Genomic DNA, 13,811 nt, shown 5'->3' with positions numbered 1-13,811 from the left:
AATATCAATTAGGCACTCGCCCATTGCTCGAGTGTATGGACGCGGGGAGATCGGGGCCGCGTATATTGTATTGATCAGACGACAGCTGATGCCGAGCCGATCAAGGGAATAAAGAAATGGAGGCGATGCAGCGAATCGACGACCGAGGTGGGGGGAGAATGGCTTTTCCTATCTATCCCCGGGAACGTAAGAAGTTATCTTCGGAACCGGGCCATGATGGTGCTCCAGTTGTGGTAATGGGCCTGGATCGGAGCTTGCATACTTTACTACCGCGAAGGGTTCAGACAACCCCATATTTACCGCCAGGAGGAGATCCATCGAGTTGCAACATCTCAGATTCTGTGATATCAAGTAGCCGGATGTGACCAGCCAACTCCTGTCCCAGTAGCTGGCGAGGACACCCAATACACCACCTCGCCCAAGTATTATACACTAATGTACAACATCATCGCGCAGTACGGCCTGTTGAATGGCCCTTTCCCGAATGCCTGCCTCTTATGAGCCTTGTCCCGATTCAACAAGTGCTGGCTCCGCAATCTTGTCCAGAATCAACTTGACTTCATCCCCCTTTCCTGAACCCCCATCCATTTCCGAGACTAGATTTACAGCCTTTAGCCTCAACTCGCGCACGACCCTCTTAGTATATTCAAAGCTGCCTGTGCCCTCCATATACTTTACCGCGTATCGCTTGACTTCCTCGTCGGTAGTTTTCTGTTTGAGGATATTGATGAGTTGCAGATTGGAGGGGTTACTCCTTATCGAGTGGATAATGGGGAAGGAGAATTTCCCTTCTGTGAGGTCTTCGCATAGGCCTTTGTTCTTCGTATAAGCGCTGGAAGAAAGATTCAAGTAGTCGTCGCATATCTGGAAAACCAAGCCCATCAGGTTGACAAGAGGGACACAATCGATACGGCCTTTTTCTGGAGACTCGGCCTGCATGAGCTTGACGGCTAGACGAAACAAGCCTCCGGTCTTGTTCTGTACCATTTCCAAATAGTCGTCCTCCGTAGGGCAGGTCAGGGTGTCGCGCCAGTATAGATCCATTCCCTGGCCTCGATGAAGGTTGAGAAGTTCGGTGGTGAAGATTTCTATCGCCTCATCTTTATTTTCCAGGTGCAGGAGCTCTTGCAGGGCAAGGAAATAGACATAATTGGCGCTGTTGATCGTCTGCGCAGTCCCAAAGATGTTATGCGCCACAGGAATGCCTCGTCGCAACACGCTGTTGTCCTGCACATCGTCGATGAGGAGCGAGGATGTATGTAACATCCCCACAACCTTTGTGACAATATCCAAAGACTTTGGCGGGACATGTAGGAAGGCATCAAACGCCTTGATCAAGGCTGAGCGGATATCCTTTCCAGGGTGGGCAAACAGGTAGTCATAAGGGCCCAGGATTATCTTCTCTTTCTGTGGTGACCATTCTCCGAGTCGCCTAGATATCAGATTCTCGGGGGCAGACCGTTTTTTTGAGTGATTGCGTTTGAGGCTGTTCGTATGGTCGGAGAGGACAGGTGTCGGGATCAGCGCTGGCGGCATCGAATGGTGCTTCGATGAAATCCAAGAATCCTCTGGTAGAGGCTTGAGGACGGATTTTGAAGGCTGTTGATGAAGGCCATTGGGGACACCGGCGGAGCTGTAGCGAATTGGAATGGCGTTGGGGGAAGACGGGTTTTCCGTTGAAATGGTCGACATGCGTGTTGAAGTTATTCCGCAGAAGACAACATGTGAAAATGCGGGATGAGGCGGGGAATTCGAAGGATCGTGTGCGTGAGTTGCGCAAGTTCAGATGGTGGTGTCCAAACCAAATGGAGACAGGGAATTAGGAGAAACTGTTGAACAAGTCCGTATTTGTGGACGAAAGGGAGATCTGAGGTCGAGGAAGTGGATGGTATCAGCGCGGTTTTGATCTGAGCAGGCTGTCCACGAGGCAGAAAACGCAGGGACATCTAATAGAGGGTCATCACATGAGTGTCATGACGACAATGCCGGCACTAGGCACCTGGGTGGCACCGATTCCCTGCATGGCTTATTATCCTGGTGCCTGGCGCTTATCAACCCACCTGATCTGACCTGCGGAACGGGGCGTTGTGCAATGGCCAGTGGCAGGTGGGCCGAGAGTCAACAGGGGTGGCTCTCGGCTTATCCCCCGCACGGTCGCCCTGACAACTTGTCTTGTTGATACATATACTTATCGCAGTACGGTTTTCCATCCATTTTTATCTTCGACGGAGTGGTATAGCCTGTTGTGTGCAAGTTTATTCAGCTACTGCTACTCAAGTTCACTTATTGCCATAATGGAGGTTTTACTGTCCCACTCCTTCGACTACCTTTCGTCGAGCTCTCCTCAGAAAATCCGTAAAGGACTCCGCCAGGTAGAAGGCTTGCTTGCACAACTATGCTTGTCCAGAACGAACGACGCCGCGAACAGACGCCAGTCGATGCTTCTCCTAGGTTCATCGACACCCCCCTCGCCTCATTCGAAGAAGCTCTCAGACCTGCCCTCAGATCCTGCCTTTCGTGAATTTTTCAAACTGCAACAGAGCTTCCAATGGAACATTTCCATGAGATTAGTTGCGAGTCTGGAGAGACTTCTGGGCAAGGAAAGCAATGGGACGAATGATCTGTTGATTATTCAGACGCTGGATCTGATCCAAGGAGTTCTCCTACTCCATCCACCATCACGAGCACTCTTTTCGCAGGAGATATACATGAATGTAAGTCGTTCCCAATGCGATACTACAAAACATCTGTGGCCTAATGTTAACAGCTGTTTCTCGACCTTCTCGACCCCTCAAACTGTCCCGCTATCCAATCTTCCACTATCATGGCACTGGTGACCTCTCTACTCGACAATCCGCAGAATACTCGTACATTTGAGTCCATCGACGGCCTGCTGGTAATCACGTCTCTGTTCAAATCCCGGGGGACGTCCCGCGAAGTAAAATTAAAACTGGTCGAATTTCTTTACTTCTACCTCATGCCCGAAACAGTGACACCGAAAACTGTGAGCTCAACCTCCGCAACAAACACCGCGATCTTGGGAGGGAGGGGGAAGGAAGTGATTGCGGCGTTTGATCGCAGAAGAGGGGAGACCGTCAACGGTGCCGATGCAGGTGGTGTGGGTGGAAAGGGTGCGCATGGGAAAGACTGTGGGACCACAAGGTCAACGGAAGAAAAGCAGACTCTGCTAGGAAAGCATTTGAGTAATGTGCAGGATTTGGTGGAAGACTTGAGGGAAGGAGGAGGAGTCTTCGGGGTTGGTGGCATGTAACAACACAGCAAAGACCAGTAGTAAACTCGAAGATGGATGAGCTCTTTTGTAAGATACCCTTTGAGAATAAAACCAAACCTGCTCAATTGGCAATATACGCATGTCGTGCTGCATCGTTAGGACTCCGTATTCTCGCCCTAGAATGAGTGACCGAGTTGCGGGACGAGCATCCCTTCCTTCGCACTGTAGGAAAGGAAAGTTAACAGGCCGTCTGCCTCATGTTAGGGTCTGAACGTTTCCTTAGTGCTTGCCAAGTTCAATATATGTCGATTCGATCGTCGAATACGCATTGACAAATAGAATCGCTTTCACACTGGTTGCCCTGATGCTTCGGTGAACCATTGTGACTCATTCACAAGCTGGAATAGGTAGCCTGCGGAGAAACTTTGTCAAATCTCATTCAGGCCCTGGGCCATCATATTTTCCGCTTCTCCAACATCCACGCTGATACTACATTGTCTCTACTGGTCAAGACTAGACAACTACCTTCAAACACTTGCTTTCGTATGCGACAATCGTTGTTCTATATCCGGCTATTGATCTAGTTTTGACACATTGACCGGCGAAAACGTCACAACAAAAGCCGTGTCCGACCACGAAGGTCCTGTCCAGCGTCCAAGAAGAGTCACCATGTCCCAAGTAATCCCACAGTCTTCTGATCCCACAATCCGCTATCTCTCCACCACGAAAGCCTACGATCTTTGGTCGGCTGTGTATGACACAGACGGCAACTTTCTGCAGGCGTTGGATACGATTGAGATGAAGATTCTGATACCGCGAATGCTCAAGATTCTGGAGAATCAAGCCGCCTGTTCTCGGCCGTGGACTTTGGTGGACTTGGGATGTGGAACGGGCAGGAACACGGCAGCTCTGCTGGAGGTAGAGGATGCTTCGTCTGTAGTCGGACTCGATCTCAGTCCTGGCATGCTCGAGGTGGCAAGAGATCGATTGCAGAGGTCCCATGCAACTCGTAAATTGCAACTCAAGGTGTATGACATGTTGCAAGAGTCCTCGCTGCCAGCGTGTGCCGTCGGCGCAGACGCCGTGGTGTCGACACTGGTCATTGAACATGTTCCTGTGGATGTCTTCTTTGCCACAGTTGCCAAAATCCTCAAACCTGGGGGGATTTTAGTGCTGACAAACATGCACTCAGAAATGGGCAAAATCAGCCAGGCTGGTTTTGTTAATCCGCAAACAGGTGAAAAAATCCGACCAACTAGTTACTCACACACATTGGCCGAAGTCGAGGCTGCAGCCTCAGAGAATGGGTTTGAAGTGCTTGGACGAATCGAGGAGAGAAGAGTGGACGAATCGATGGTTGCAGTCCTAGGACAACGATCGCAGAAGTGGGTGGGCGTGACAGTGTGGTTTGGAGGCATTCTCAGAAGAAGTACATGACTGTCCTCAACCAGAGAAAAAGCCGCGCAATAGACGATTCCTATGTTGGACTAGGTTCTGGTGCTGCTCTAAGGACAAGTTCAATGTCCGTGTTTTGAAGGAGAGGTGGTCGTCAAGAATGATTTGTGTGTACGCAAAAAGGCTGGCGTCGAACAGACCCGGAGTGGACTGGCCGAAGAAAAATTGATCATCGCCTAGCAGTATAGATAATGACCGAAACGCCTGTTCAGCTTGCGAATAGAGTTGTTGAGGATCGATGATGGCGTTTATTTTCAGCAGTTCTTCTCTCGCGGCAGCTTGCAGCTGATGAGATAGGCTCAGGCGGACGACCGAGGACGACGAGGACGACGCAACGTACAGGGGCCATGCCACAGCCTTGAAATTGTCCTCATCGAGATACAAATGGTATAGCCAAGCACTTCGTATATCATGGTCAATCAATGCCGTGTATGCATCCTGGCGACACTGCACCGCCTCTTCTTTTCCCCCTTGAGCTACCACCCATTTGACTATTCGGTTGGCCGAAACTGGAGAAGCTGGTCGACTGGCGTTTCTCGAGGCAGGTAAGAGAAAAGGTAGAGCCCCGGTTGGGGAGGCATGATTGTTCGACGGACGAGTGTGGAGCGGGATACCGTGAAATTTGAGATATGCTTGCCACTTCAGACAAGATGGATTGAAGGAGGGACCATCTCGAGACCTGGGCTCAGTGGACTGGAAAATGCAAAGGATGTTCTCGTGTCGATGTCGAGGAACCCGCTGGGGTAAGGCGTTTTCAGGATATGTCACCAGGGGAAACCGGTCGAAGACTCGACGAAGGGGTAGAGGAAGAGACCATGAAGAAGACGATGGGTTGCTTTTCTGAGCTGTTGGACGGGGAACCTTTTTGCCTTTACTGTCGTCGTCAGTCATATCCGCCCCCATGGCCAGTTGTATCCAAAGACGGAATCAAGATCGGAGACAGGCAAAATATGTCGCAAAGAGTTAGCAAGAGTGTGGTAGCCAACGATCACTGCACTAGGCGCAGCGCCGCCTGACCTGCATAAGTTCGAGGGTACGGAGTACTGCTCGCGGCTCCAACGCGGTTTCCTACCTACGACGCACCAAAAACACCAAACATACCTTGCAATTGCTCACATCTCAAGTTCTCGATAGCTGTTCGTCTCCTTTTCTTGGTCTTGCATCCTGGAAACCACAACATGATAGCAAATCGTCAAGAAAGAGCCGGACTGCAGCCGGACGTTCCCATCCTCTCCACTCAAGGATACAAGCTTTAGAACATTCTCGCCTTGGACTATGGAATCAAAATCTTGCGTACAATCGAGCAGGTTACCCAGGAAATGAAAGAGGGATGCACAGCTCTCCAGACTACGCCATGATCCATTCATCAATCCCGCCACTGGGACTCTGATTGACAACTTCCCTCAAGCATCAGGAGAGATTCATGCTATGGCTTCAGGATGGATTAACACCATCCTGAAGCTCTTACAGCTGCTAACTAGTGGACCTGTCGATGGGAGAAAGACACGGCTTCGAAGTCATATTAGTCTACTTAAGAGAAGAATACTGTAGACGGGTGGTGATGGCTACCCTAAGATAACTTGTTGAAAAGCGAGAAAAGAAAACTTAATCTCATTACCTCGCTCAGCAGGATGAACACTATACGATAAGATACATAGGATGCGAGGTTTCTAGAAGTTCTTCGAATTAATGTATATTGGGTTGCCAGTATTATGAATCAACGACAACAGCAACATAACGAGAGACCAGTCAATAGCTTTTCCCTCGCTTGCGTTGCCAAGTAAGGGAACTCGAACGACGCCGCTTCCCCTCCATTGGGACCGCGTCGATGGGGGCCCTGGATTTCTCCCTCTGATTCAGGCTTTAACTCGTTCGCTTTCGGGGCTCAGCTTTGAGTCCTCGCGCAGAGTCTCACGCTATCACCACCATCATAACGCCATTCTCATTGTCCTCGATTTTATTCCATGTGCAAGACCCTCTTTTTAGTCGTCAAGCCTTTTTGGCACTCCTTGTGGTAGACATGTGCTCAGCCCCAGTTCTTTCAATGTCACTCTTTGGTCGATAAGACTGCCGCCGCCCTTGCCGATCAGACCACGAACTGTGCCTGCCAGATCCAATTAGAGCGCGAGTCCTTCTTCTTGCCCGTTTCCCCTGAACAACTACCCATATTTCTTGGTAGTGACACCAACAAGCCATACTCGGGTTGCTGCATTACGTTGCAGAACAATGCAAGACCCCTCGACCACTCCGCCAAAGGTCGCCAGTCCTGCGAAGGGCAATTCCAGAGTTGAGGATGGCAGGATCAAAAAGTTAAAGGCATCTTACAAGAGCGAGACACCTCCCATACAACATTTCAACGGCAAGACCTACGCTTGCGAGTCCTGCAAGAGAGGCCATCGAGTTCACAAATGTGATCATGGGAAGACAAGACCCATTTCTGAGACACATCAGCCCGGCCGCCCTTCGGCAGGCCAGAAAAGAGGATGTCACTGTCCGAGAAACTGCGCATGCACCGCAAAGGCATGTAGGTGTGAAAGGGACTGTGCTTGTACCCAGGAAATGTACCTGATAGTCCGCGTTGACAACCCTGCGACTGTCAATCGGGATGCAACCTCAACACCAAAGCCGATCTGGGAAGACGCCGATGGGAATAAACTGACTTTGAAAAAGGTCTGGGCAGATGCCAACGGGAAAGAAATCGACGATGAGGAATACCAGGTTCGGAAACGGCGTATGAAGGAGCGTGAAGAGGCAAGGTCAGACGAGGCCAACTCCTCTTGCTGTGGTTCTTGGAAGCCGAATGCCGAACCGGAGTCGCCCAAGGGAGGCTGTCGACATCGTCAAAACGTTACTGCGATACAGCCTCATCCTGGCCTTCTGAAATCTGATCTCGACCGTGTCCAGAGGCATCAACCTGAAACAGTGGGTGAATCATGGAAGTCCAGCTGTTCTTGCGGATCGGGCTGTTCCTGCCTTTACTGCCCTGATCATCCCAACAACGCAACATCGATTAATCACACCCAGCAACAAGTCAAGAACCTCGCAGAACAAGCATACATGGGAAATGAAATTCTGACACCGGTCCCTCCAATGCTCCAAAACAATCCAAGGTCGTGTATGGGCGGACAACCATCATTTTTCCTCTCGAGAACCCCCGATGTTTCTCAACATCAGCTTCAGCAGTTCTTTTCTGATACCCTCAACCCAAACGCCATCTACTTGACATACCCGATCCAGCAGCATTCTTGGACCAGCCGACCCGTCACTTCACACTGTTCACATGTACAGTCACCGCCCGGCGGGCTTAGGGGGTCTCCAAACGACGTATATACTGAGCCACTGATAGACACCCCAACTCCTTGGGATCTTCTACCGAATGAACCCAATGGGACGTGGAATTTCTCAGATGGTCAGCTCGGCGACAACTCCTTCAGCTGGACAGATCTTGAGGCTTCCTATGGAACCGATTATGCTATTGGGCAAGCACGAGTGGCGTCCATGCCAAACACACATGATCTTCCTATTTTCCAGCCTCAACCGGTCCCACAAACACCATCAATGAGTGCAGATATCTCCTCTATCACGAGCCCTCCTTTACTAAGTGGATTCCCTGAGGCACTGCCGGCGTTCGATTCCCATGACCCATTTACCCAAATTCCATCCAGTCAAAATGTCCCGGCGAACGTTTTCAGCTCTAGTACGCTCGCCGGCTTTTCGACCTCCACTCTGCCCACCTTTCCTATCTCCCACGCCACTGACCTTAATTTACCCGAGCCTGCTACACAGCTCAGCACGCAAACAAGTCATGTCGATGGTGGCCCCCAAACGTGGAATGGGAGTGGCTTCGCTTTCTTTCAAGAGGGTCATACCGGCTCCGACTTGATTGAAAAGCCAACACCGCATTCGCCACCGATCGCGAGTAATGCTCTGTGATCTTCGACAGGGCGACTTTGAAAGAAACAGCAGAACTTCCGCACAATAGAAGCATGAACCGAGCGACGGCATCATGATTTAACGACAGGACCTGGCGCAGGATTCAACTCAGGACCACAGAGAGAGGGTAGATGGCAACGTGGCGTATATATACTAGCACCAGCGGTGATGGCCACGGCCATTTTAGATTCATCGTTGTCTTTACTCGGGCGTCGGGATGAAGGACACGACATAGTGTCTAAAAGTTTTAGCTTGGGGTGGCCCGAGGGTCAGCAAGTAAATTTATCCGAGATTGATCCCTCACGCAGGCGTACCCAAGGAAACTCCCACTTCCCACATTGTAAGACGAAAAGTCTGCAGAAGAGTCCTGAACCCTTGTTACTCCTCCAACTATCCTCTAGGCCACAAAGCCATATCCGGCAGATTCAGACTTCCCGAGACAAGATTGAGCTTCTCCTCGGACTTAAACACGCTGATGATGGCACCAAAACTCTATTGCACCGAAGCATCTGGGAACTGCTACAAAGTCCGCCTACTAGCTAGCTTACTTGATGTTCAGGTGGAACAAGTCGAAGTGGACTTTTTCAACATGCAACATCGCTCGGCGGACTTTCTAGCCATTAATCCTCGGGGCGAGCTGCCGACCCTGGTCGATCAAGGAAAAGTCTTCAACGATTCCAGCGCGATTCTCGTCTACCTCGCCGGAACGAACCCTGACCGAGGTTCTAAAACAGTTCCGTCGAGTTATTGGTCTTCCGACAGCGTGGAACAGGCCTCGATCGTGGATTGGCTGGCCTTCACGGCCAGTTGGATCCAGTTTGGACTGTGCAAGGCCAGAGCGATTGTATCATTTAATTGGCCGGCAGACGCCAGTGAGGACACAGTTGCGGAGGCAAAGAACATGGGCGTGAAATCGCTTGAGATTCTGGAGGGAAAGCTAGAGAAGGAGCAGTGGTTAGCTCTCTCGAGGCCGACAGTTGCGGACGTGTCAGTCTTTGTCTACGTGGCTTTGGCGCATATGGGAGATGTCTCGTTGACCCCGTACCCTGCTGTGAGGGCTTGGGTGGACAGGATAAAGGGTCTGGCAGGTTTCATTCCCCTTGATGGCTTGGACATGCCGGTGCAACGGAGTTGAGGCGTAGGACGAGCGCAATGCAGAATGACGTTTTGCATTCTGGTAAAACGCTTTGCAAATCTAACGGGCATGTTACTGGAAATATCTTTCTGGGGCGACGTGGGAGACACGAACCGATACATTCACAATATATATATACTCAAGCGTCGCAGAGATCATTCAGACAGATCGGATGATAGAGGTAAGAGAAAGTAGGCTGTGGTGGATCCCAACCGATCTCCAGCCAATTCTCCGTTGTCTACTTTTGACGAAGAGAATGTTCACACACCATCGTCTCCGGCCCGATGGGCAGAGGGGACTATTCCAAAGAGCTGGGTGGGAAGGCAGACCATAATTCGCGAAGTCACGAGCACGCTGATGGCAGTTAAACCAACCCTCAACATCGTAAACTACTGAACATCTGCGTGGCGAGCGTGGTGATAGACCTAGACTGAAAAGGGCACTAGAAGCGTTAGCGAAAAACACCTAATGGCATTCTTGGCATCGCAAAACACCCAAAAATCAATTTCGCGCTGTGGACTGCCTGAATTCGGCAGCCTCGTCACAGGCAGTGAGTTAGTCCAACTCACTGACCCACGTGCTCCGCGTCCTCGAGGAGCGCTGACCAACCTACTGAGGAGGTTTCCCTAGCAGTATTTTCACTCAAATTTGCATCCCAGCTCCCAGCTATGGAGGACACAACGTCGCCACCGGCTCGACAGCAGCAGAATTTCCGCTCCACTGCCTCAACCAACTGGCGCGTGAAAGACGATACACCGCGCTTGGAACAGCAGCAGCCTCGGGCGCGATCCAACCGGACTCCAAATGGGCACCACAGCGCCAACTCTGCACCATACTCGAACAACAGCAGCTCGGCTCAACCAACCGACGATGCGCCGGGAACGAGGCTCTACATTGGCAATCTGCTTTATACAGCTCAGCGATCTGACGTCGAAGAGCTCTTCACTCGTAATGGATTCAACGTTGTCGGAGTTAGTATGTCCACGGATCCCTTTACGGGGCGAAATCCGAGTTACTGCTTTGTAGACGTGGAAAGCCCGGAAGAAGCCCAAAGGGCGATGAGTGAATTAAATGGAATGGACGTCCTTGGGAGAGCTGTTAGAGTCAGCCCCGGTGTGGCGCGAAGGCAGGGCCAGGGCCAGCCTCAGGGCAATGCCGGTGGCGCTGCGGGTGGGAGAGAAGTTAGAGTGAAGGACTTCGAACGAGGTTGGGGAAGAGTACGTGAGTCGAGAGAGCAGAAAGGTGAGTAATATCCAACAGGGCCTTTCTTGCGAGAGCGGTTCCTGCTACAGTTTGCGTCTTCGACAATCGCTCCCATGAGATGGATGGTACATGATCTGATTGATCCGACATTTCAGACTCAGAATATAATCCGACATTCGACCGATGGAGCCGTACCGATGCCAATTCTCACTGGACAGCTCCCCAGGCAGAAGGACGACGGCTATACATCGGCAACATGCCTCGAATTGAACCACAATCAGCGCATGACGAGGAAGTGCGGGCTCTCTTTGCCCAGTACGTGCCGGACATCACACCAACGGCGGTGTCAAAGCAGATATCACCACGTCCGCCCAAGCCCGAACAGCCAGGAAATCAGTACTATTGTTTTGTGGATTTGGAGAGGTTGGAGGACGTTGATCTGGTGATTGGAGCCTTGGATGGCAAAGAGGGCAGTTGGGGTGGGAACGTAAGGGTCAACCGGGCTAGGGGTTCGGAGAGAAAGGTCATCAAGGAACACGGCTTGGGTGGCGGCGAGCGGCGAGCCTTTGGCGATGGCGGCTGGAGGCGAGGTGACGAGGCGAACACTCAGGGCCAAGATTGAGTCCAATCTATATTTCTGGAGAGTCGGACCCGCTGTAGATGGGCACAATCGAAGGGAAAAGCACCCCGCAAGACTGATAACAAATGAGATACACATATGACCTTGACCACAGACTCTGCGTAAGCAGGTCACTTGCTTAGAAACCCTGCAGGATAGATGATATCCGTCGGGCCCCCACGCCATCTTGGTCCTATCTGCATTGAAAGGTGTGTACCATACCTACCAAACAACCAAATTGAGAAATTGGCAGAAAGCTATCTAGATGGCGATTGATGGTAAAGTAGTAGTATTGCGTCGAAAGCGATGCTAATCGATACCAACATTGGTTTTACATATATAACGAGTGGTAGTCTATCCTTCCTCTATCCTACTGGCTAAAAATTTTTCATGGTGCGGCCACCTTATTGTGATCGAGCGTGGATTGTGTTCCAGACTGTGTAGGGTCTCCCCTTCGACTTAGGTTGCTGAGCATGCTGACCTGGAATGCTGTTTGAACAGGCCGACCTCGCCTGGATTGTGTCTCTGCTACACCTTGGCTGTTAGTTTCACAGGATAGTCCGTAGTCTCGATCGCATCTGGATACATCAAGCCGCCCTGCTTCCTCGCTTCATCCATAATCTCCATAATCAGTGTGGATTCTGCCCACGGTAAAGTCTCGGATTCCAGTTTCCCAGCAACTAGACAACGGGCAGCAGCGTCGGCTTCGTGCTGTTATGCGTGGTATGCATGTCAGCGAACGGCCCCTTTCCCGCCAATGTAGCCTCGAACGAAAAGACTGAAACGGGAAAGACTCAAATACATACCATCATACCGTGACACCCACCCTCGAACTCAAATTTCCGATCGAGAATTTCCGCGGTTTTGTCCTTCGGCACCAGTCGATATCGCATTGGCCGATATATTGGGCCGTATACTTGGATCTCGCCCTTTTCGCCTTCTATGCGCACCGCAGGAGTTTCCACATCTCCTTTCCCGTCGTGTCCTCGTGCGGGATCGTCGCTAACGCGCATAGCGGTAGTAGCCACGGCGTGGGCTTTCGTTTTCCCCGATGGAGTCGATTTAGGGAATTCAAGGAGTATCAGAGTAGACTCATCGGCGCCGGTACGTGGTTCGGGAGTCATTGCAGCCCCCACCACCTTGGGGCGAGACTGCTCCCTGAGTTGGGGAGGCAGTGTGTGGTACATTGTTTGGAAAACCCACGTAAGAGCATAAATACCCAAATCGAGAAGAGCTCCACCAGCTAAATCAAGGTTCACCATGCGGTGACCCGGATCAAAATCTTTCTCAGGCACGACTCCAATGCTCAAATCGGAGATGACTCGTATTACCTCACCGATGTCATTATCCGTGATGTGTTTCCTGATCGACTGGCTGAGCGGGAAGTAGCGAGTCCAAACGGCCTCCATGAAAAAGAGCTTCTTCTCTTGCGCAGTCTTGTATAGCATCTTAGCTTGCGCGGCGTTAACCGTGAGCGCTTTCTCGCAGAGGACGGGCTTATTGTGGGTGAGACAGAGCATGGCGTTTTGGTAGTGATGAGAGTGTGGCGAGCCAATGTAGATGATGTCCACCGACGGGTCTTTCACGAGTTCTTCGTAGGAGCCGTAGGGGGTACACTTTCTGGACTGGGATGAGGAAACGATGTTGGAAACGAACTTTTCGGCGGAGGACAGGGAAGAGGAGGATGCGACTGCGGCGACGACGTGACGAATGTCTTTGACATTACGTGTAGACGGGTCGACAAGGAGGTCCTTGACGAAAGTTTGTGCGATCCAACCCGTCGCTGCAGAGACATTCTTAGTTCAGAGGAAGCATACACTACTCTCGGGTCAAACATACCCATGATGCCCCAGCGTATTTCCTTCGGCGAAGACATGGTAGCAAGAACCTGTACGGTGAGCAGCTGTAGAAGTATAGCAAAGCCTTCGAGGGAACGTCAAAAATTCAAGGAAATATCACGGAAACAAGCCCATTGACGAAATCTCGTGGGGAAGTTCCATTTGTATAAAAGCGCGGGGTATACTCCAGCAGCGGAGCGACAGACTCGGTAATCCGCCCGATGACAGTGGATTCAGCCTGATATCAAGATCGGCGGTCATGGATGACCGCCGACGAAATGTGGTGTGCCGTCCCCTAAGGAAAGGGTCAGACATGACCACTCCCTTAGTCCTTCGGTCTTCTCGGGTCTCATCCCGACCTGTTGATCACTGTCTGGGTGGATGTCTTACAAGTGT

The 13,811-nt window shown here is 51.2% G+C and overlaps 7 protein-coding genes across 7 annotated transcripts; 5 read left to right on the top strand and 2 right to left on the bottom strand.

The window, feature by feature from the left end:
* Positions 1-495: 495 nt before the first annotated feature.
* AYL99_08634 (hypothetical protein) lies at positions 496-1,692 on the bottom strand (the record flags this gene model as incomplete). Its single annotated transcript, XM_018840142.1, has 1 exon — positions 496-1,692. The coding sequence occupies one exon, from the start codon at positions 1,690-1,692 to the stop codon at positions 496-498; it is 1,197 nt and encodes a 398-aa protein (XP_018691263.1).
* Positions 1,693-2,294: 602 nt separating this feature from the next.
* Positions 2,295-3,271, top strand: AYL99_08633 (hypothetical protein; the record flags this gene model as incomplete). Its single annotated transcript, XM_018840141.1, has 2 exons — positions 2,295-2,714; positions 2,768-3,271. 2 exons carry the CDS (start codon positions 2,295-2,297, stop codon positions 3,269-3,271), a joined length of 924 nt encoding a protein of 307 aa, XP_018691262.1.
* Positions 3,272-3,901: 630 nt separating this feature from the next.
* On the top strand, positions 3,902-4,669 carry AYL99_08632 (hypothetical protein; the record flags this gene model as incomplete). The annotated part of the gene is made up of 1 exon (XM_018840140.1): positions 3,902-4,669. One exon carries the CDS (start codon positions 3,902-3,904, stop codon positions 4,667-4,669), a length of 768 nt encoding a protein of 255 aa, XP_018691261.1.
* Positions 4,670-7,246: 2,577 nt separating this feature from the next.
* On the top strand, positions 7,247-8,620 carry AYL99_08631 (hypothetical protein; the record flags this gene model as incomplete). The annotated part of the gene is made up of 1 exon (XM_018840139.1): positions 7,247-8,620. The coding sequence occupies one exon, from the start codon at positions 7,247-7,249 to the stop codon at positions 8,618-8,620; it is 1,374 nt and encodes a 457-aa protein (XP_018691260.1).
* A 478-nt stretch (positions 8,621-9,098) lies between these two features.
* Positions 9,099-9,755, top strand: AYL99_08630 (hypothetical protein; the record flags this gene model as incomplete). The annotated part of the gene is made up of 1 exon (XM_018840138.1): positions 9,099-9,755. The coding sequence occupies one exon, from the start codon at positions 9,099-9,101 to the stop codon at positions 9,753-9,755; it is 657 nt and encodes a 218-aa protein (XP_018691259.1).
* A 668-nt stretch (positions 9,756-10,423) lies between these two features.
* AYL99_08629 (hypothetical protein) lies at positions 10,424-11,580 on the top strand (the record flags this gene model as incomplete). Its single annotated transcript, XM_018840137.1, has 2 exons — positions 10,424-10,997; positions 11,114-11,580. The coding sequence occupies 2 exons, from the start codon at positions 10,424-10,426 to the stop codon at positions 11,578-11,580; spliced, it is 1,041 nt and encodes a 346-aa protein (XP_018691258.1).
* A 525-nt stretch (positions 11,581-12,105) lies between these two features.
* AYL99_08628 (hypothetical protein) lies at positions 12,106-13,453 on the bottom strand (the record flags this gene model as incomplete). The annotated part of the gene is made up of 3 exons (XM_018840136.1): positions 12,106-12,288; positions 12,384-13,360; positions 13,417-13,453. 3 exons carry the CDS (start codon positions 13,451-13,453, stop codon positions 12,106-12,108), a joined length of 1,197 nt encoding a protein of 398 aa, XP_018691257.1.
* Between the last annotated feature and the right edge of the window lie 358 nt (positions 13,454-13,811).

Source organism: Fonsecaea erecta (genome assembly GCF_001651985.1).
Source record: "Fonsecaea erecta strain CBS 125763 chromosome Unknown Scaff7, whole genome shotgun sequence".
NCBI classification, from domain to species: Eukaryota; Fungi; Ascomycota; class Eurotiomycetes; order Chaetothyriales; family Herpotrichiellaceae; genus Fonsecaea; species Fonsecaea erecta.
The sequence above is the reverse complement of the archived record's forward strand: the minus strand, read 5'-3'. Positions and strand labels throughout refer to the sequence as shown.